At 41.5% G+C, this 19109-nt stretch overlaps 2 protein-coding genes across 3 annotated transcripts in view; one reads left to right on the top strand and one right to left on the bottom strand.

Annotated features, from left to right (window-relative positions):
* pcbp4 (poly(rC) binding protein 4) overlaps nucleotides 1-8318 on the top strand; it is a 28610-nt gene extending 20292 nt beyond the window's left edge. The window contains exons 12-14 of the mRNA XM_085922077.1: nucleotides 485-534; nucleotides 5386-5555; nucleotides 7401-8318. Of these exons, the coding sequence (XP_085778203.1) occupies nucleotides 485-534; nucleotides 5386-5555; nucleotides 7401-7746 (566 nt within the window). The 3' untranslated portion in view covers nucleotides 7747-8318. The remainder of the gene's footprint in view (nucleotides 1-484; nucleotides 535-5385; nucleotides 5556-7400) is intronic.
* A 1015-nt stretch (nucleotides 8319-9333) lies between these two features.
* The window catches only part of dock3 (dedicator of cytokinesis 3), a 42920-nt gene continuing 33144 nt past the window's right edge, over nucleotides 9334-19109 (bottom strand). Inside the window, exons 38-54 of one of the 2 annotated variants that reach the window (XM_085919558.1) lie at nucleotides 18719-18867; nucleotides 18062-18148; nucleotides 17868-17972; nucleotides 17004-17145; nucleotides 16608-16774; nucleotides 15541-15627; nucleotides 15245-15424; nucleotides 15096-15179; nucleotides 14634-14750; nucleotides 13905-14047; nucleotides 13168-13309; nucleotides 12994-13075; nucleotides 12717-12832; nucleotides 12537-12621; nucleotides 12348-12470; nucleotides 12173-12255; nucleotides 9334-11796 (exon numbers count right to left, since the gene is read on the bottom strand). In XM_085919558.1, coding sequence (XP_085775684.1) covers nucleotides 11194-11796; nucleotides 12173-12255; nucleotides 12348-12470; nucleotides 12537-12621; nucleotides 12717-12832; nucleotides 12994-13075; nucleotides 13168-13309; nucleotides 13905-14047; nucleotides 14634-14750; nucleotides 15096-15179; nucleotides 15245-15424; nucleotides 15541-15627; nucleotides 16608-16774; nucleotides 17004-17145; nucleotides 17868-17972; nucleotides 18062-18148; nucleotides 18719-18867 — 2495 coding nt within the window. In that variant the 3' untranslated portion in view covers nucleotides 9334-11193. The remainder of the gene's footprint in view (nucleotides 11797-12172; nucleotides 12256-12347; nucleotides 12471-12536; nucleotides 12622-12716; nucleotides 12833-12993; nucleotides 13076-13167; nucleotides 13310-13904; nucleotides 14048-14633; nucleotides 14751-15095; nucleotides 15180-15244; nucleotides 15425-15540; nucleotides 15628-16607; nucleotides 16775-17003; nucleotides 17146-17867; nucleotides 17973-18061; nucleotides 18149-18718; nucleotides 18868-19109) is intronic. The other variant, XM_085919567.1, reaches the window with a different exon arrangement.

The raw sequence follows: 19109 nt of genomic DNA, 5'->3' as shown, positions 1-19109 counted from the left end.
ATTATTATTATTATTACTATTGTTATTATTATTGCTGTTTTTATCAGCTTTAGTCTATAAATTGTCAGGGAAAAAACATATTTAGCATCGTTTTTCAAGGTAAAAGCAGCTTGCAAATGTCTTATTATGATTTGACACAAATATAATCAGTGTGCTTCCATGAAGGTCTACAGAAATCAGAATATTTACTGTTGAGAGACTAAAATCCGTTTGAGCCTTAACAATGACTCTGGACAACTCATCAATTATTAAAAGAGCTTGAATTGTACAATCGATCTTTGAATTGTTGCACAGCAGCTGGAATCAGAGGATTTAGACAAGATGAACAATAATAGCCCGAAGTGATTAATTGAATATCAGAATGTCGTCGATTAATTTGAGGATTGATTAATTGTCTAATTTTGGCTCCTCTAATATGAATTAGGAATAATTATTTAATCTGTGCCTTTATTGTCGAGTTAATTCTTGTGCATTCTCTCATTAGGGATGGAAGCAAACGCTCAGACATCTCAGGAGCTGCTTATTCCCAATGATGTAAGCAACCTCTTTTTTCTTTTTCTTATGATTATTTCACATTTGACCGTAAAACACTACTTCCACTCCCTGCTGACTGGTGCGACTTTAAAACACACGCAAGGCTCCTTCCTAATTATGATCATTATTTTAACCTCAGACTAACCCAAGGTTAAAGGGATTAGAGTTGATACGGATCCTTTTGCGTGATTGTCTGGGCTGCATTGCAGTGTCTTCCAGTGGCTCCTGCGAGTGCCGTGTAAATCCTCTCATGTTCCCTGACCTACTTAGAAACTGTCTGCTATCAAAACAGCCAATAAGGAAGCAGACAAACATCCTTTCCCTCTTTAGTTAGCCAATCTGAGCGCACAAATTACAAACCTTTGATATACTTCATAATTTATTCAGAATAATAAATGTTGAAAAAAAAATCTCAGTTTGTAAATTTAATCCTAACCTGCCACATTATCCAACGTGAGAAGAAGACCATAATCTTGGTCACAATTTTTGGGGATTAAAGATTAAAGAAGGAGTCTTCTTGGTTTCTTTAAATTTACAATGCCATGAAAGGATCAAACCTAACATTGTGCTGCCGCATCACTCGTTCTCCGACTATCCTCTGCTGCAAGCTCCCTCCATCTCATCTGAGGAAATAAATCTTTGGAAATTGGGTCACAAATAAGTAGCTTCAAAGGGTAAGAGTTTACTTTTTGGCAGATGCAAACTGGGAGGTCACTGGGGATATTTTTAAGTGAAGAATTAGGGATTATTTGCACTTGTGTGTATATATATATATATATATATATATATATATATATATATATATATATATATATATATATATATATATATATATATATATATATTTTATATACCTAAAACAAATGTTTAATACAACTGAAAGCCACTAACAGAAATACTGTAGCATCTATATTGTCGCGCTTTAACCCTTGAAGCAACAGACCGAACACAAACGGTACAGCAAGAACACATAGACAGACAATAACAGTAATCTCCTTTATGCAGTGTATTCTTTACGCTTGTGTGGAAGCGTGACTATGAAAGGCACTCCCCGCTGCAATATGATTGGCTGCCGCATCCAGGCAGGACTGCTTGGAACTCAAATTGGATTTATAATACCGTAAATGTCTCAGTGGAGGTCATGTTAAGCCGTCTGTCCTATACTGCCCCCAGATGGCCAAGGCAAGCACACCAGATGTAGCCCCATTCAATTGATGCGTTGTGACAAAAACTGTTTCATGCTTTTTGATCCTATTTAATTGTGTCATGACTGTAAATACAACACTACAGAGTGCTGTTTTGGCCTCATTAAAATAGACATTACAATTTGGGGGTTTTGGGAAAGGGTGAGGCCTGCAATGTCATTTTCTTCCATTTCAAAAGGGAAATCTCATTTAACATAGTGTTTTAAATAATTCTATTTGTATCTCAAGGCATCTCTGTTTAGCTAGCCAAAGTTTCCCCCTGAAAAGCTCTGTAAATTCTAGCCTACATCCATTTAACCTTCCACATGTTTCTATAAAAAAAAAAAAAAAGATCATTTTGTTCACTGTCCAAAGAAGAAGAGGAAAAACAATCACAAGATTGATGACTCCTGGTTGCACTGTTTTGCAGAGTACAGTTGCAAACCTTCAGACCATCAGCAACATTTCTAAAATAGTCTAAAGGTTTTTTTTATTTTTAGTTTTTTTGGGAGTAAATCCCCACAGTGAGCGAAACAATGCATCGGTGGAATGAGGGATACTAGTTCTCTATGTGACAGGGACAGCTGTAAGCTCCCATTGTTCCAGAAGAGAGGACTTATAGGGAGGATGGCGCCCCCGTGCACCCCCGCCCCCATCACGCACAATTTGCTCCGTGCAATGAACACCGATGCACTGAGAAAGTGCTTACACATGGTGAACAGGATAGCGTACTTAAGCACTACAAAGAGTTTGCCAGAAGAGAAACGGCTGCGCACACCGCCATCGCATCCTTCTTCCTGCATCCCCTCCGATGACTAGCTCAGCAGGAAGCGGATGACACACTGTATACGACAGCAATATGCTTACGGCAAGCATATTGTACGCTCTCGAGCAGGACTGGGAAAGTTAAATGCCGGAATGGGCCACCGTTTTTCCATCAGTGCCTCTGGTGCGGGGATTACAACGTTCTCCACACTTCCAAACCAGATGTGTGAGAAAAATGAAATAGGGACAAAATACTACATGTGCATGTCAATTTATTTTTATGCACATTTTCACATCAAATCAACTCATAGATCTTAACGGTATTTAATATCATACTGAATGTCCTTGGTGTCATCCTCAAATGAATCAACCGGCTGTATGAACACGTTGCAGTATAGGGCAGTAAAGTTTGTCCCCAAAGCGTCCTTCTACATGGTGAGTCAGTCGACCGGCCATCTGTCACAACAGCCGCGTCTCCAACCCATCATTGTAACACCGTCAATCATTGAATAATATATCCGGGTTTCTGGAGGATACAAATTTATTCAATTGTCCTCATGTACTTCAAACAAGCTGTCAATGGTTATTGGGTAGGGGCTGTTGTTTGTGCTTTGTTCTTGACAGATTTGGGTTGGAGGAGCTGGTGTGCGATGTCTGCCATCTAGTTGTGAACACCGGTATTACAACTTAAACTGCTGTGCTACAGTAAAAAAAAAAATCTATACATTTTCAAAAATTAATCGAGGGCCACTCGGAGCGCGAGCTGCCAGTTGCCCATTGCTGCTCTTGAGCTTTTCCAAAGAATGCCACCGTCATTTGCACCGAACCTGATGACAGCTGGCATCTATTGACAGCTGCCAGAGAAGATTGCGAGTCTCAGTGGGTGGAGGTGTTAGCTGTGTTACTTTGTGCTGGCCATTGTCTCCAGAGTGACTCTTTTTAGGCAGCCTATGGTCTGTGTAGCCACACCAGCCCAAAATAGCCAGAGAGACAGATCAAGCCGGCCTCTATGTGACAAATCAGACTTTGCCCGACAGGCCGCTTACCTCTCTCGAAAGGAATGCCAAACGCAGGAACAAGAGCGGCATGGGCGGCGCGTGTGTTTGTGTATTTCAGCCTCTGCGTCAGCCGCCGCTAAGCTGCCAACACACACACATACTACAAGTACTCCATCACTGTCTACCCCACAACCAGCCGCACACACACACACACACATGCACACACACGTGCAGACACACACACCCTATGCTCCCCCCCCCCCCACCCGGCTGTATATCTGCCACTGAGCTCTGAGACCCTGCACTTGAGCTGATACACACCCTCTGTTGAATTTCTATTGTTAGTCGTAAGCCAGGCTCCGCTTTGGGTGAAACGCAGCACATGCGCACTTGTATTTTGGAGGTCGACGCAATTTCAGTCTCAAGTTGTCTTCTCCGACTAAGGGGAAACATCTAATAGATATTTGAGTTGTTTTTCCATCATGTTTTCCATTAGTGTGGAGATGCGTCTCTCTGGCATTTGTTTGGGAAGTCGCCGCCACTTGGAGAAATCAATAACCTTTTAGCTACTCAGATTAATGAGAGGCAAATGTGCCTTCTGTCTTCTCTTTCACCCATGTACACTCAGAGGCAATTAAGCCAAGTCCCGGAAGAGTAAAAAAAAAAAAGAATGCTTTCGACATGAATGATTGATGGATAGATGAGCAACTCACTTGAGGACAAACAATGTTATTGCAATACCTGAAGTGGTTTTTCTTTTGTCTGCCAATTTGATTTATCATCAAAGGTTTCAACTGGGATTTGTTGGATTTACAGTCTTTGTCCACCATGGATACACAGATCATTGTGGAACTAGAATCAGTAGAATGGCGCCTTCATATGACCCAATTTACATTTCTAACAATACGAACCGTTGTTCTGTAGATTTGAGACACAAGCGCTGTATGGTGGCAGTGAGCTCAACTCCACAGACTTCACAACGAGTAGCAGTCTGGCAGATATAAAATAATAATAATAAATTGACTTTGAGATCTTTAATCCAACTTCTGGTTAAAGTGTCAAACTAAACATCAAACAAAAAGAAGTACACGTTGTGCATTTAAAGCAACCTAACTTTATTAAATCACTTTAGGTTAATGCTAACAAATAATTGAAAACTCCATTTGATGGGCTAACAAATAACATTTGGGTTGCGATGTTATGACTCTGGCCCGACCGAAGCAGATTTTTTTTTTTTAAGCCGATTCCAATAATCGACAAAAAGAAATTCAGATAACCAATTAATTGGACGATATGAAAATACAATGAATAAAATAACTCTTTCTGGTCCCTGAACACTTACAGATATAAAGATAGATATGAATTACAGGCATAGTATTTGACTGTTATAGCAAAGATTCACATCTTATTTCAACATATCTCGAACATCAAAACAGTAAATCAATTAAAATGGCTGGCCGATTAATCGGTCAAGTACTGTCGTTATAACCCTTTGATCAATGCAAACAGATGAACAAGCAATTTATCAATATACACAGGTATATATTCTTTACCCTTTGTGAAAGGAACGAATATTACTTTTTACAGGGTCACATAAAAGCAATTGTAAAACTCTTGGTTTGTGTCTCCATGACTTTATTGTACTGCACCCTGGTGGCCAAATAGAAGAAGCTGCAATGAAATAATCATGCTGCACCAACTGTTTAATTCTTTACATTCTATTTTATTATGTTATTACTGGATGTTTTTATAAAGTAGAACATTAGAGAGTGACATTTTACTCCTATTATTTTTTTTTCTACGCTTGTTGCCATCCTCGTCATTGAGCCAATGAACAAAGAATTCATTTATGATTGTACTAACGTCCTCCGTGCCAATTCCCCGTTCTGTTTCTTCTCTCTTAGCTGATCGGCTCCATCATCGGCCGTCAGGGCACTAAGATCAATGAGATCAGGCAGGTGTCGGGGGCCCAGATCAAGATCGGCAGCCAACTGGACGGGACAAGTGACCGCCATGTCACCATCACAGGAACCCCAGTCAGCATCAACTTGGCTCAGTACCTCATAACGTCCTGGTAAGAGCTAGCACGTAATTGAATGAATCGCAGGGAAAGCCTGGGAGGAAATGCATCTCTTTAAAAGGGTCAAAGGTCATGCTGTAGTCATAAGTGATAATGAGCTTACGTCCTGGTGTAACCGGTAATTGACCCCCAGGGGAAGCGCTAACTGATTGCGGTTTTTGATGGAAAGAAATATTAGAATGTAGCTCACATCTAGCTCAGTTAGTCAACCATGACTTGAGATCACAAAGCCCTGTAAGATGTGTGACTAAAAAAAGAAATAAAAAAGAATGAAACTTTACAAAAACAAAGGTATGGATTCATAATGTTGCCACATCATAAAAGAAAAAGTCCAATATCTTATTTTACTAGGGAAGGTTGGGTAGTAAAGTAACTATGTACATAACTGTGCTGCTCTTCTGTAAAAAAATAGAAATTACAAAAAGGTCAAGCGTTTGTAAAGATTGTAAAAAGAAGATATGCATACCTACATAGTGGCTCTGACCTGAACCAAAAGGGGCTGCTTTGTTTTGTTTAGCCAAATGCAGAAATCAAACTTATTATTAATACATATTAACACATAAAAATGTGAAGGTATTATGTGAAAAACGATACTTATCACAAACATGACATTCATCATGTCACAATAATGTGAAGAAAAAAAATTGTGGGTGTAATAGAAATACACTTCTGTACAGAATAATACCTACTAGATCAAATAACATAATAATACCCTGATAAAACATGTGCGACTCCAGACTACAGTACTGGAAATAGTATGTTGTTTTGTATCTGGTAGGAAATAAATAAATAAAAAGTTTGGCACTTCAATGAAAGCCTTGAAGACATGGCATGGTGTGTAGCAAGATTATAAATGCATTTTCTCGCAATTTCCTGACTAATGAACACTGATGGGGAGATGCTGGCACTCTTGCATGCCTCTCTACCACTTTGATAGAGAGAGAAAAAAAAATCTAGAGCATTCCCTCAGCTTGAGATGCACGCAGCATGTGAAATCTGCCAAGATCATCAGCCTGCCCACCCATATGTCTGGTGATAATTCAAAGCATAAAAAAAAAAATTGGATAAATTATCTCAGATTTTTTTTTTTTTTTTTGTTAGTTTGTTTTCTCGTCGGGTACAATTTGCTTGTTAGGACTCAAATAGTCTTTTATTTCAAGTACCTGCCTAGCCTCTGCTTCCTGAATGCTAACATACAATGGGAAACTTCATAGCGACACGGGCTAACAGTTAGCATCTGTTTGGCGGCCATGCTGTTTAAGCAACACAGTGCTGAAACATGTTGACACACCATGTAACGATATCAACAGGCATATATTCTTTATCCTCTGAGAAGAACACCCAATTTTTCTGCCACACTGAGAAGCTGATCCTCTAGTTAGTACAATGCTGTCTGTTTTATACTGCCCGCAAGTGGCCAAGGCTCAAACACCAGAATGAGCAGCAGAACTAAAGAGAGTATGACAGACTTTTTATTTGTATTCAATTATCTATGCTTTAAAAAAAGGCGTTTCTGTGAAAAATCACATTAACATCATACTATTTTTAGTTTTTAGAGAGGCCGGAACAGATTCGAGGCATTTCATTGCAATGGGAAAACAATGGGGAAGAATTTGAGTGTGGTGAGAGATCAAATTAAACACTTAAGGCGCCACTTTTTCAGTTTTACTTTTGGGGCCTTCACATATTTTTCATTTCAATCAACAAGGGCTGCACAATGAATCAGTTTCTTCTCGTGATAGCAATGGCATGATGAACTTAACACGATGGTCAATGATGTATACATTTCAAATGCAGACCGCCGCATGTCTTCATTTTCCCTCCCTTCTGCCCTCGCAGTTTAGAAACGGCCAAATCCACAGCCCAGGCTTCCACCATGTCGTCTCCCGTCGACCTCAACATGGCCTTCACTCAGCCGGCGTCCCCGGCCGCCTCGCCCGCTCCTACCCTGGCCACCGTGGGCGCCTTGACCCCGGCTCACATGATGGGCACCCCGTACGGAGCCGTGCCCCTCTCTGGCCTGCTGGGGATGAAGTCCATCCCCTTTCTGACTCTGTCCGGCCCCGCCCCGGCCGTGGCGGTTACGGCGGCGCCGTCCCACACCACTCTGGCGGCCTACACGGCCAAAATCTCCTCAGCCAACTGCATCAAAAAGCCAGAGAGACAGAAGTTTGCGCCCTACTGATGACGCTTCTGCGCCTCCGCACCCGTGGGGCCGACGGAAGGACGGAAGTTGAGTGTTCTTCCCGCAAACGCCTGATGTAGCCATATCCTTGGGCAGACACGCCCTTGACTTTGATTCTGCGATGCACCAACAGAGAAGAGACCAACAGAGTAAAGCTTTTCAAAATCATTTACAGATATATAAGTCAAATGTGAGTTTCACGTCAATTGGTGGGCCGCCGTCATCGTCGTCACTTCACTGTTATCGATCTTTTCAAACGTGTACAAGGGCTTGAAGCTCATCTGAGAGACACATGTGGAAACACCTTTTCACATGTGCGTCTCATGTTGGAGGTCAGCCATAAGTATTTATCCTTCAATAATTTGTAAAGTACTATAATCAAATGACAAAATGCTCTACTGTAAGATGCTTTTATACAATGTCTATGTTTGCCTCTGGAAGTTTTTAAGAAAATTTGTAAATGTCTGGGGGGATTTTCTTTTTGAGGTACCGTACTTGACCGTTCAGTATTTTGTTCATTTGGTTGGATTTTATTTTGATTGTGCACTCGTTTAATCTTTATTTATTAGCATTGTTACATGTATTAAAAGTCTCTTTTTCCTGATGTGTTTTTTTTTGTCCGTTTTTGTCCTTGTTGCACAGGATGCATTCAACATTATCTTCACCTCCTAGGTTAACAGCATCACAAAAACTGTGAAAAGAACATTTTAGAAATCTTCTAAAATGTCACTTGTTTGGGAATCACTTGAGACAACGCTAACAGAGGCGGAAGTTGACAAAAGTAGCAATCCGCAACATAAAATCATTTTGGTCCATCAAGCCATTGATTTCAATATCTACATTAGTCATTTTATTCACTATGTTGACAGTTCATTCATTGGCTTCACCATCCTGACCAAATCCATTTTTCATTGAGGTGACCAGGAAACTATGAAGCCTAAGTAACTAAGTAAAAGTAAATAACCAACTTAACTGAGTCTTTAAACATAAGCAGACATATGCCAAACATAAACATCCACTTTGCCTTTGTGAATACTTCAAATCGATTGAGCCACTCAAAGGTCAGAAAAACACAGCTTGTAGCTCAAACCAAACATTTCAAACAAACTAAGCATCAACCAAATTTAGAACAATATTTCCTACCAGTTGCATGTGATGAGGAACTGAGGAGTCTCTTTGGGGTTTTTTTTTTGTCTTTGCTTTCTCTGTGAAGCTTTTTCTTTCTTTCACTCACAGGCTTTCCCTGGTTTGTTCACCCAGCTCACATGCTGGTCTGTAGGCAATATGGCCGTCCGTCCGTCCCTGGCATCTGACAAGACATTTGGTGAATTGTGATGTGCCTGTTTTATCTCTGCCCCCTGCAGCTCTGGAGAGGGACTAGTGGATATTTTGACTGAAGGATTTCTACCTATTAGTTGATGTGACAATGAGTGAATTATAGACTTTCAGATTTAATTCATCGAACCGATATAAATTACAACCCATCTAATCTAGTACTCAAAAGTATTTGAACAATACTACTGGTGAGGCCAGGCTACTTCTCGTAGCCATGCAAAGACAAAGTGGGTGCCAGTTGGTGATGCTGATAAAAGATTGTCTTTATTGTTTGGTATTGTGAATGAATTCCATACCACAGCAGTTATGGGAGTAGGAAAACCACTTTTACAACCAAACACTGTCCGATCATGCTAACACCATATGTACAGGAAAGCACATTGAAAAGTGTATAAATTATTTATATGAGACTCATAGTCAAGAACGGTGGAGACACCCACAGTCTAATGGATTCTTCCTTTTTCAAACACTGATTATAGATATTTATCAATTACATTGATCTCTGGAGTACATGTATATACACGAAAACAACAATAAATCTTTTTCCCAGGTGTCTGCAATAATTCTCAAAAATATCTCACAATACCGCTGTATGTACAGTAACAGAATTTACATTGGAAAATCGGAATTGTTCCGATGGTTTGAGTATCGACTCGTTCCGTAGTTCTCCTCCTTCGTCGATACTCGCACGGTGTCTATATCTAACCTCAGGCTCATTTCCATACAAAGTACAGCAAGGCGTGCAGTACGAGGGGCCCTTTGTAAAGAAGCTCACACCACTGATGATCTCACATACAAAAATAGATGTTGTCTAGTCAGCTGGAGATGCAATGTACAGTAACACGAAGCCTCCACCTGCCAAATAAAACACCGAGGGAGGAAAAACAAAAAAAAGAAAAAGTTCAACACCTTCCTTAACCATTGCATTGAAACAAACGCTTGTTCTCTGTTTGATACGCTATCGGTTCGTACGTAACAGGCCGTGACCGAGAAGAGAAGAACCGCAGGTAGGATAAGAAATATCAGCACTACGAACAAAACCACAACCGGAAACCAAAGCAAAAAAAAAAAGAAAAACATCACTAAGCGGATTTATTTTTTTCCGTCAAGGGAGTGAACACAGAGAAGAGCTTAGAGTCCAGATGAAAGGTCAAACTGTATGTGACTGCGCTTAAGGCAAGTAGGCGATTGCAACACTTTCTGAGTGGATCAGGGGCTTGACAGTGTCATCATCCAGGTTTAGCCCTCACTGTTTAACAGGATCTGATAGAGTAAAGGAGAGGGGGAGCAGAAAGCGTGACAGACAAGAGGTGTGAAGTGGAGAGTCCTTCCAGCCTTCATTCACTGAGAACAAGTCACATTGACAGTTTTGGGAGTGATTCATTCCAGGCAACCTGTCAGCCCATAGCCGTTCCTCTCCACGTATCGTTTTAGGTCCACCACAAAGATTCAAATCAAAGCACTTTGACAAAAAAAAAGAAAAATCGGAATCATCAGGTCTGCAACGTGTACAAGTTGATCATCTGGAATTACATTCACTGTGGGTTTCCATACGCACGGTATGGATGGAGAGTAGTCAGTCCCTTGAGATGGCGGTCCGATCTTCGCAACCTGCTCGACATCTTATCGGAAAAGAGAGCGTCATTCCAGTCATGAGTCACTATTAAGGAGCACTTAACAGTGTAATGGATGTACAATATGAAGCCTTTGAAAACACTATCGTGTAGCAAATTTATCAAAATAAGAATTCCTGGATGTGAAGCATTGAAAGCAGAAGTCACTTCACTGTGAATAGCCAACCACCTAACGCTGCGTTGTGAGTTCATCTTGTACTGGCATGATCATGGTCGCTAGACTTCACAAAACGCTTGTCGAATTATTCTCAAATGGAAAACATGCTCACAGACAAGTTGTACAACTGTGTACAATCAAGATGTTTTCGCTGGCCCGTTAGTCAGCGGCTCCTGTTCTTTTTTTTTTTTTTTAAACGAGCCCCGCGGCCCCGCCCTCGCCCCCCGTGCGCACTGAGTTAAAAACACAGCGAGGAACATGCTTTCATGTCGGACGTTTCCCCGCTACTTCCACGCAGTGCGCATGAAGGGAAGATGGGGATCACTGCGCCTCCTCGTGCTCCTCACTGATGCATTGCTCCCAGGGATGCTTTCCCTGCTCGTCCCTGTGCCCGTGGGGGGAGTGGAAGATCCTGCGGGGCAGCGGAATGGGCTGAGGCTGCAGATCCTCTTCCGGGATGCAGCCCTCCCGCAGGTAAGGTTTGGGTGGGATGGCAGGGGGCTGGGGCCTGCGATAGGGGATGTGATGAGGCCCGTGGACGGGTGGGTGATGATGAGGCGCCGGCCCGTGGGAGTGGCCGTCAAGCCCAGAGTGAGCGTGGGTGTGAGGGTGGGAGTGAGGGTGCGAGGCGGGGCTACGGTAGTGGAAAGGGCGGACCGGGTCCACCGACTCCATTTCCGGGGTGCCGTAGTGAATGTGCAGGTAGGAAGAGGCCAGGTACTCGTCGGGGGGCGACCACAGGTGACTGGGGAGGGGCTCCAAGGCGTCATTCCTGATGGGGCCAGGATCGGGATACTGGCCGCTGAAGTTACTCTCGCTCAGGGAGGAAACGCCGCTGCTGGCGCTGCCGGACAGGGTAGAGTTACTGCCCCCTAAAGCTGACTGAGGGCTGGTGGGGGAACCGGGAATTGGGTGGAGGGGCGACTGGAGGGAGAGAGACAAACAAGCACGTGTTAAGAACTCAACCCTGGAGCGCCACCACGACTTTATAATTGCGACTGATGTCAAAGGTGTATCGATTAGGATGGAAATAGCTTTTTGTGATTCAAATAAGACACCAAGGTAAACCATGTCAAAACTTTTACCTTGTTTAATGTAAAAAAAAAAAATATATATATATATATATATATATACATCATAAAAATCTGATTGTACTGTTCATAATGAATTCACTCCAAAAATGCTAAAACCAATCATATGAAATAACTTAAATCCAATTAACGTATTCCAGACACACACAAATATTTGTATAATTTTGTAGAGAATGAATATATGCATAATGCTCATCCCAGGTTTGTACCTTTCGAAGTGAACGCACGGGCAGGGCAGGTGGAGGGTCGCTGTTTTGGGGGTTAAACGTGTCACATTGCATCAGGAAGTGTCCTAGAAGAAGAAAAAAAAAAAAAAAAGATCGGACGTGATAAAGCATCTTTTTCAAGATTAAGCACAATCTCTGCTGTAAATGGGACACGTACCTGAAGGGAAAGATCTTGGAGGGATGGGCGGCATAATTACACCTCCAGTCGAAGTTGGCATGTAGGACACATGGTCCCTGTTCTCTCCATCCAGGTTCCAGCTGCCGGGAGCATTGGGAAACACTGTAGGCAGTAGAAAGGCGTCATCTTGCTTGCAAATAACACAAAGCACAAATATTTCGCCAGCACCTTTCTCCGGCAGAGTCATGTGAGGATCCGTACACGGCTTGCAGGGGCTGACTTGTTGCAGTAAGGCACGCTGCACGTGGTTATTCTATCCAAGATGACAAATATTGTGTCAGAGGCTGTGCTATTTTCTCAATGGTCTGCTGTTTGTCCCTCATGTGATCTGGACTCATTGCGTCCTACCTGTCCGTTTTCCGCCAAGTTGTAGTACAGAGAGTTGTTGGCCCGCTCACGATGAGATGGCAGCAGGATCATCACTTCCCGGTTGTGTTTGGCCTTGTCAGGCAAGGACGGCGAGCCTGCAAAATACAAAAACGTTAAGGCTACCAAAGCGTATTGCAGCTAGACCAGAAAAGTTCCACTTTTAAGTTTATTTGTTCCCATTGTGAAATGTCAGACAATACACTATTATATCATGCAAAGCTATCACAAAGCCACAATCGTTTACAACCATACATACCTCTAGCACTCGAGGGAGCAGAGTTTATAATTTGGGAGGAGTTGGAACGTATCGAGCTCAGGCTTGAGGACGAAGGGCTCGGCTGTGAAGCACGGATGAGAATAACACGGGATATGTTTTTCAAAATGAAATTGTACAATTGAAAGTGTAGTCAAAGTCATTTTGTCGCATTACCTGCATGTGTATGGACTCCTCAGGATGCTCCCCCATGAGACCCTCTGTCATTATGGCGAGGTTTACCGGTCCTGTCTCGCTCGAAGTGTGAGAGGACAGAGAGGAGGACGAGTGACGAATCAAACCCTGCAAGTTCAGAGGGCTGCAGGAGAAAGTTGGTTAAAGAGAAAATCTGGGACTTAAATTCTGTTCTATAGACAGCTGTCCTATAAATACATTGGATTTTATTGATGGTTAATTGAATTGATTTTGTCTTAATTAGTATATTTGCAAAATGGAATTAAAACTAAACAAAATGCATTACATTACTTGAATATTATGGTACTTTGCAATGATTACATTGCATACTGACAATTTGTAATAGTGACTGTATCGGAATTCAAAAAGTAAGCTGCTCAACCTTGAAATTAAGCCACTTGTCCTTTGCAAAAATTACATTGCACTTGAGCTTCTTTTATCAAGTGTGAAATAATCCCAAACATTGGACATTCTCTGCCTTTTACACACTCTTTCCTTCTTGCTCCCACTTATTGCTTACATGATTCAGCGGCAACAGTGCGTGTGGAAAAAATAATCAAAGCAAAATCCCACCATGCACAAAATCAGAAAAACATGAACCGTGATATAGCGAGGGACGACTGTATTCCATTTTAAGGGTCAGTGAAATGTTCTGAAACCTTTCATCCGAATACCGGGAGAGACTTAATTGTGTGTGTACGTGTTGTTAGGCAACTGACCTGTGTCTGTGTATGAGCCGCAGACTCTCGGGGCTCATGTGGCTGTGGGAGGACAGGACGCCTCTTGGAGAATTGACCCCGGAGCAGCCAGCAGGGCCAAATCGATCCACGCCGGGCATACCCTGCTGTGTCCCAAAAATATACTACTCTGAATATTTATACTGCTCACGTGCTAGTGTCAACATGCCAATTAGAGAGTTTTTCTTTTTTAATGTGTTAATTCGCTATAAAGCTTCACAATAATGGCCAAAATGATAACCATAATTTGTTTGTTTTTTTGTTCAATGTTGTAATCAAGATCATTATTCATAATTATTCATGTTAAGGAAAACATCCACAGTTTTGCTGAACAATTTTTCAAAAATAAAATGGATAGAGTTTTCAGTTAAAAATGAACTTTAGAATAAATGCTGAAATAAAACAAGGGCTAATTGAACAAATATGCAGTTAGCTTATTTAATGTTATTTCTGAATCTGAAACAAGTCCAGACAATGAAACACTAACTCCTGTCTATGCTCCTGAGCTCCAATTTTTTTGCAGTTATTTTCTTCTTTTGACATGACTGGCTTGTTCAGCATAAACACCACCGACGATTGGGGTAAATTCATTTTAGCAGCCAAAATCATGATCATGATTTAAAACGGATTAATTGCGCAGCCCTATGAGAAGCCAATATTGTATAACGGCAAGAAAAAGCAAGGTGTCAACTTGTTCCAACTGTAACTCACATGGTGCAAGCCAGTCCTCATCATGTGGAATTGGTCCACCAGCTTTTTGTGCAGTGGACGCATCTCCGGGTGGACCAGCTTCTCATGAACAGCCAGACCCACTCCAAGAATGTGCACCTGCAGCAAGAAAGATATTTAATGGGATACTTCACTCATTGCTGATTGGTCGTGACCTGAGTTCTGGGCAACAGTGATGTCATTTTCAGTGGACAACAAGTAACAAAACGCATGTTTAAAGTTATTCATTGTACCTGAAAATAACAGTTATCTTATTCATTTTAGACAAAAGAGTAGCATTCTATCTAAATTCTGTTTCATGTTTGGCATTGGGTTTTTTTTTCTGCACCTGTTATTGAAACAGAATTTGGAAAAAAATGAGCCTGTAACAAAAGTGACTCTCCTACATCATTTTGAAAACTAGCAAATTTAGATTAGGCATTACTTGACATTATAAATTCTGACCTGCTCCTGCATCAGGTCCTTGAGGTGGGTGATCCTCTCCGTGTCCTCAGGGTGACTGCTGATGTAGTCCTTGTCGAAGAATGCCTGTTGAAGAGGCAGGTGTCAATGGTCAGGAGAATTCCACGCATGAGCCAGTGCTCCGTATCTACCTCTTGGTATCTGGCGATGCCTCCGTTCACCGCGGCGTCTATGACCCCATTGAGGCACATGCTGAGCGGGTTGATGTTGCCGTGATGCTGTCTGTGCTGGTACTGGCTGATCAGAGTGCGCAACTCCTGGGTTTTATTTTCCACCACGTAGATAGCATTCTCCAGAGGGCTCACCTCCACCTGCAAGTACAGGGATATTTTTTTTTTTCCATTTATTTTAGTTGAGGAGCAGAAGAATAATGATTATTGAGCCTCAAGATTGGATAGTTCAAGTAAATGCGACACGCGTAGCTCACCACTTCTCTCCTTTCCACCTCGGCCCAGCGGGAGATGCCCGGGAGAGGGCGGGAGAGGATTAGCGTTGTTCTCTCAATCCACAGGCTCTGTTGGAACAAGCAGAATTGGGTTATTGTTTATGGTATTGTAATCGTGGAGAAATGGGCAGCAGTCCTGTTGAGCACCCCACGTCAGTTGGCCAGCATGCGCTTTTGGATTCATAATTAGGTCACTGTGCCATGTGTTCTCCAAAAAAACATGTAGTTTCTGAACTTCAAGGTAGGAAACGCGAGCAACCCAAAGGAAAACAATAAATATTGAAATGATCCTAAATTGGTATCCAAATTGAATCAAAAGTCTGAATGATCATTTAGCAATTGTGCTTTCTTTTCTTGAATGCTGATAAAATGTTATTTACATGATAGCCTACTGACTGTAGGTCTTTTTTGTATTTGACCTTTTGTCCAAAACTACAGATGTCTGAATTTCCCAGCTATAATAATTTTCTCACTACATTGCAGCACTGCAATTGATGCCAAAAGTGACTGCATCTTCACTCAACATGATTAAAATACCACAAACGCTGCTGAAATATTGGTCATAATTGACTTTAATTTTGTAATTTTATGACTAATCTCAAATACACACTATTTCTGTTTTGAAAAAATCTCTCCTGCTTTATTTTAGATCAGCATTGCGAATGAAAATGTGTTCTCACAATCTGTTGTCTCTCTCAAATTAAAATAGCAAAAATCGATGTTTTAGTCGTGATGTTGTGATTCACATTCTTCTTTTATGTGAGTTTAATCATCATCAACATTTCCAAATCGATTGTGTTTGTCTTCTCTGACAAATGGATTAAAGCCTTCTTGCATATCAAAGGAGATGATGTACTGTGCGGTAGTCATTTTTGCTGAGCACAGCACTTCTTCACGGTCAGGCCCTGGCGCTGCAGTTTGCATTGGTGACCACAGAGAGGTGTCACTTCTTACTTTTGAAGCAACTGGGCCTCACTCAAAAGAGCGAGAGCATTCTCTGTTTCAAGTAGCACTACATCTAAATTCTGAGCACGACAACCTCACCGTACCCTGAACTCATTTTCGCGGTCCTTGGGGCCCTTGTGGAAAGGCCTGTCATAGTGGAAGCGGCTGACATTGTTTATGCGGTAAAAGCTCTTGATCCTCTCGGGCACACGTTCCAGTTGAGGCACATCTGAGATATCTGACACTGGTGTCACCGCATAGATCTGCAAATCTACAAGCTGAGTGTCAAGGAACACGCTGACAGGCAGGAAGTACATTACATTATTACTTGTCCACTTAAGACATCTATAAATATTGCAACATGGAAACCGTTCTCATCATTCGACTTCAGGCAAATATCATCTTATATATTGGAATTCTTTTTTGTTATACTGTTATGACATTACTTCTATGAGTCACTGTCTGACAAACACAAGGCCACAGTACAGTGAGTGGGATACACTGTGCATCGCTCTGCAGAATGGTGTCGTCGGGTTGGTTGGGATGCTGCATGGCGATGGCTTGCGGAAATTCTCCCAGCATCCTTTGCTGGAAGTCCTCCAGCCGTTCGTAGTCATAGCCACGACAGACAAACTCTTTGTTCTGTAAAGAGGTAAAGCAATTGTCGAGAGTGACACACGGCTCAACTTGAGGAAGAAGAGGAACATCTTTAACAGCATCCATGAGCTCATAAATATTAAAAAAAATATATTTTAAGATACAAATGCAAAATGTTCTTTTCGTTTCAAGCGGGGTTGTCCAAATGTATTTAACTCAGGTGCCACAAATGGATAGAAGAAGAGGGGCCACGTCACTTTGTGCTATAAATATGTGAATAGGCTGCAGGTCAACATGTGGGAAGGAGTTAAACATACTTTATTTAAAAAAAAAAAAAAAAAAGACTTAATGTCAGTGTCATATCTAATTGTTTTAAATGAAAATAATAAAAAAATCATTAAAAAATTGCATTTAAAATTTGTATAATTAATATTTATCTAATCATCAAAATGTTATACTGTACCTTGTACCATTGTAGAAGAAGAGGGGCCACTACAAACCTTTTTTTTACATTAATTTAATCATAAATATAAATAAAAAAAAAACTGTCTGATGAATTTTCATTCAACTGTTTTTCTACATTTAAAAACAAAAAGGGTAATATTTTGACACATTCTACTTGAATGTTTTAGTACTAATTTCTGTACAAGAAAATGACACACACCCATCTAAAAAAAAATGTGAGAAAATATTTAATTAAAGCTGTAAATATATGTCTTCCATTCCCTCACATTTAGTGACATTATCTCATCGTCAGAAAGACTCACCCTGAGGAAGAAGGGAAACTTCCTGCCATAGAAGCCCATTCGGAAAAACTCTGGTTCAATGCGTTGCTGCTCAATAATGTTGTCATAGTAGGCCGCCTCCATTTTCTGACACGGGATGCAAATGGAAAAGTCACATGTGGTCATCAGAGGCCAAATACTTCTGCACAAGTAGGAAGCGTACAGACTTGACTTACCCGTATCCAGCTGAGGCTCTGGTAATCATATAACGTCTCATACTGGAAAGCCAACTCTCGACACAGAGAGATGCCGTATTCCCAACACTGCGGGACCACAAACAAGGAAATTCAAATACTTTTAGAAACGGTATCGCTGAGCACAAAAAGCTGTAAAAGCTATGAAGGCAATTTCTTCGAAACCATATCGCTAACTAGTAAGAAATGGACTTGATCTAATTTATCCAGATGGCAGCACAGCGGTTGGTTAGGTCTTGCCATAATTTTCTTCTAAGTTGCTCCTGAGAGATTTTGTTTAATGCAGAACCCTTGAAAATATTTATATTTTGTGGATGAATACTGGCTAGGAAGGAGAGATTGAAGGGAACAGCTCCACCATGATGGTTATGTTTCAGATGCAATTGCATTTTACAATACGTTAGCAGTCAGTATGGTGATGAGAACGATACTTGGCAGAAGTGTTTCTTATTCACGTAAGTAGCACCGAGCTTTGACCCAAACAGTGGAAAGTAATGATGATGGATGACTGTTGTACTCAAATTTTCTTCAAATTCGGGTTTTCTTGTCCCATTTAGTCGTTGTCTCTTGAGGTCGATACATGTCAGAAAGGAATTCCAAGTTTCATTGTCTACGTGCTAAAACTCAAGGTTGTCTTACCTTGCCCTTGTTGAAGTAGTGAAGAATTTTTCGACTCAGGTTCTCCTTGCGTTGCCACTCGCTCTGGCAAGGGTAGTGGAGAAAATCCCTCAGAGGCCGGTCCTCCCAATGGAGCAGCTCCCAGTACAGTAGCAAGGTGAACGCGGCCTCTGTCAGCAATGACACGCAGTTCAGGGTGAGAAAATGTTGTCACATCTGTTGGGCCGCAATACATGTCAGAGAGTTTGCACAGTCTGGCCGCCAGAGCGTGTCGGAACCTGGTAGACATACTGGCCCATATTTTTGTGAACAGATGTCAGAAGCCGCCTGGAACGTAGCAACTGTCTTTGGCTGAATTAATGGCCAGAGGAGCAAAGTTCAGCCTCACAAATGAAATTAGATCTGTCCGCTC

The sequence above is a fragment of the Syngnathus leptorhynchus genome, chromosome 1, assembly GCF_054491065.1.
Source record: "Syngnathus leptorhynchus isolate UIUO chromosome 1, UIUO_Slep, whole genome shotgun sequence".
Classification (NCBI taxonomy): domain Eukaryota; kingdom Metazoa; phylum Chordata; class Actinopteri; order Syngnathiformes; family Syngnathidae; genus Syngnathus; species Syngnathus leptorhynchus.
This window is presented reverse-complemented; position numbering and strand designations above follow the sequence as displayed.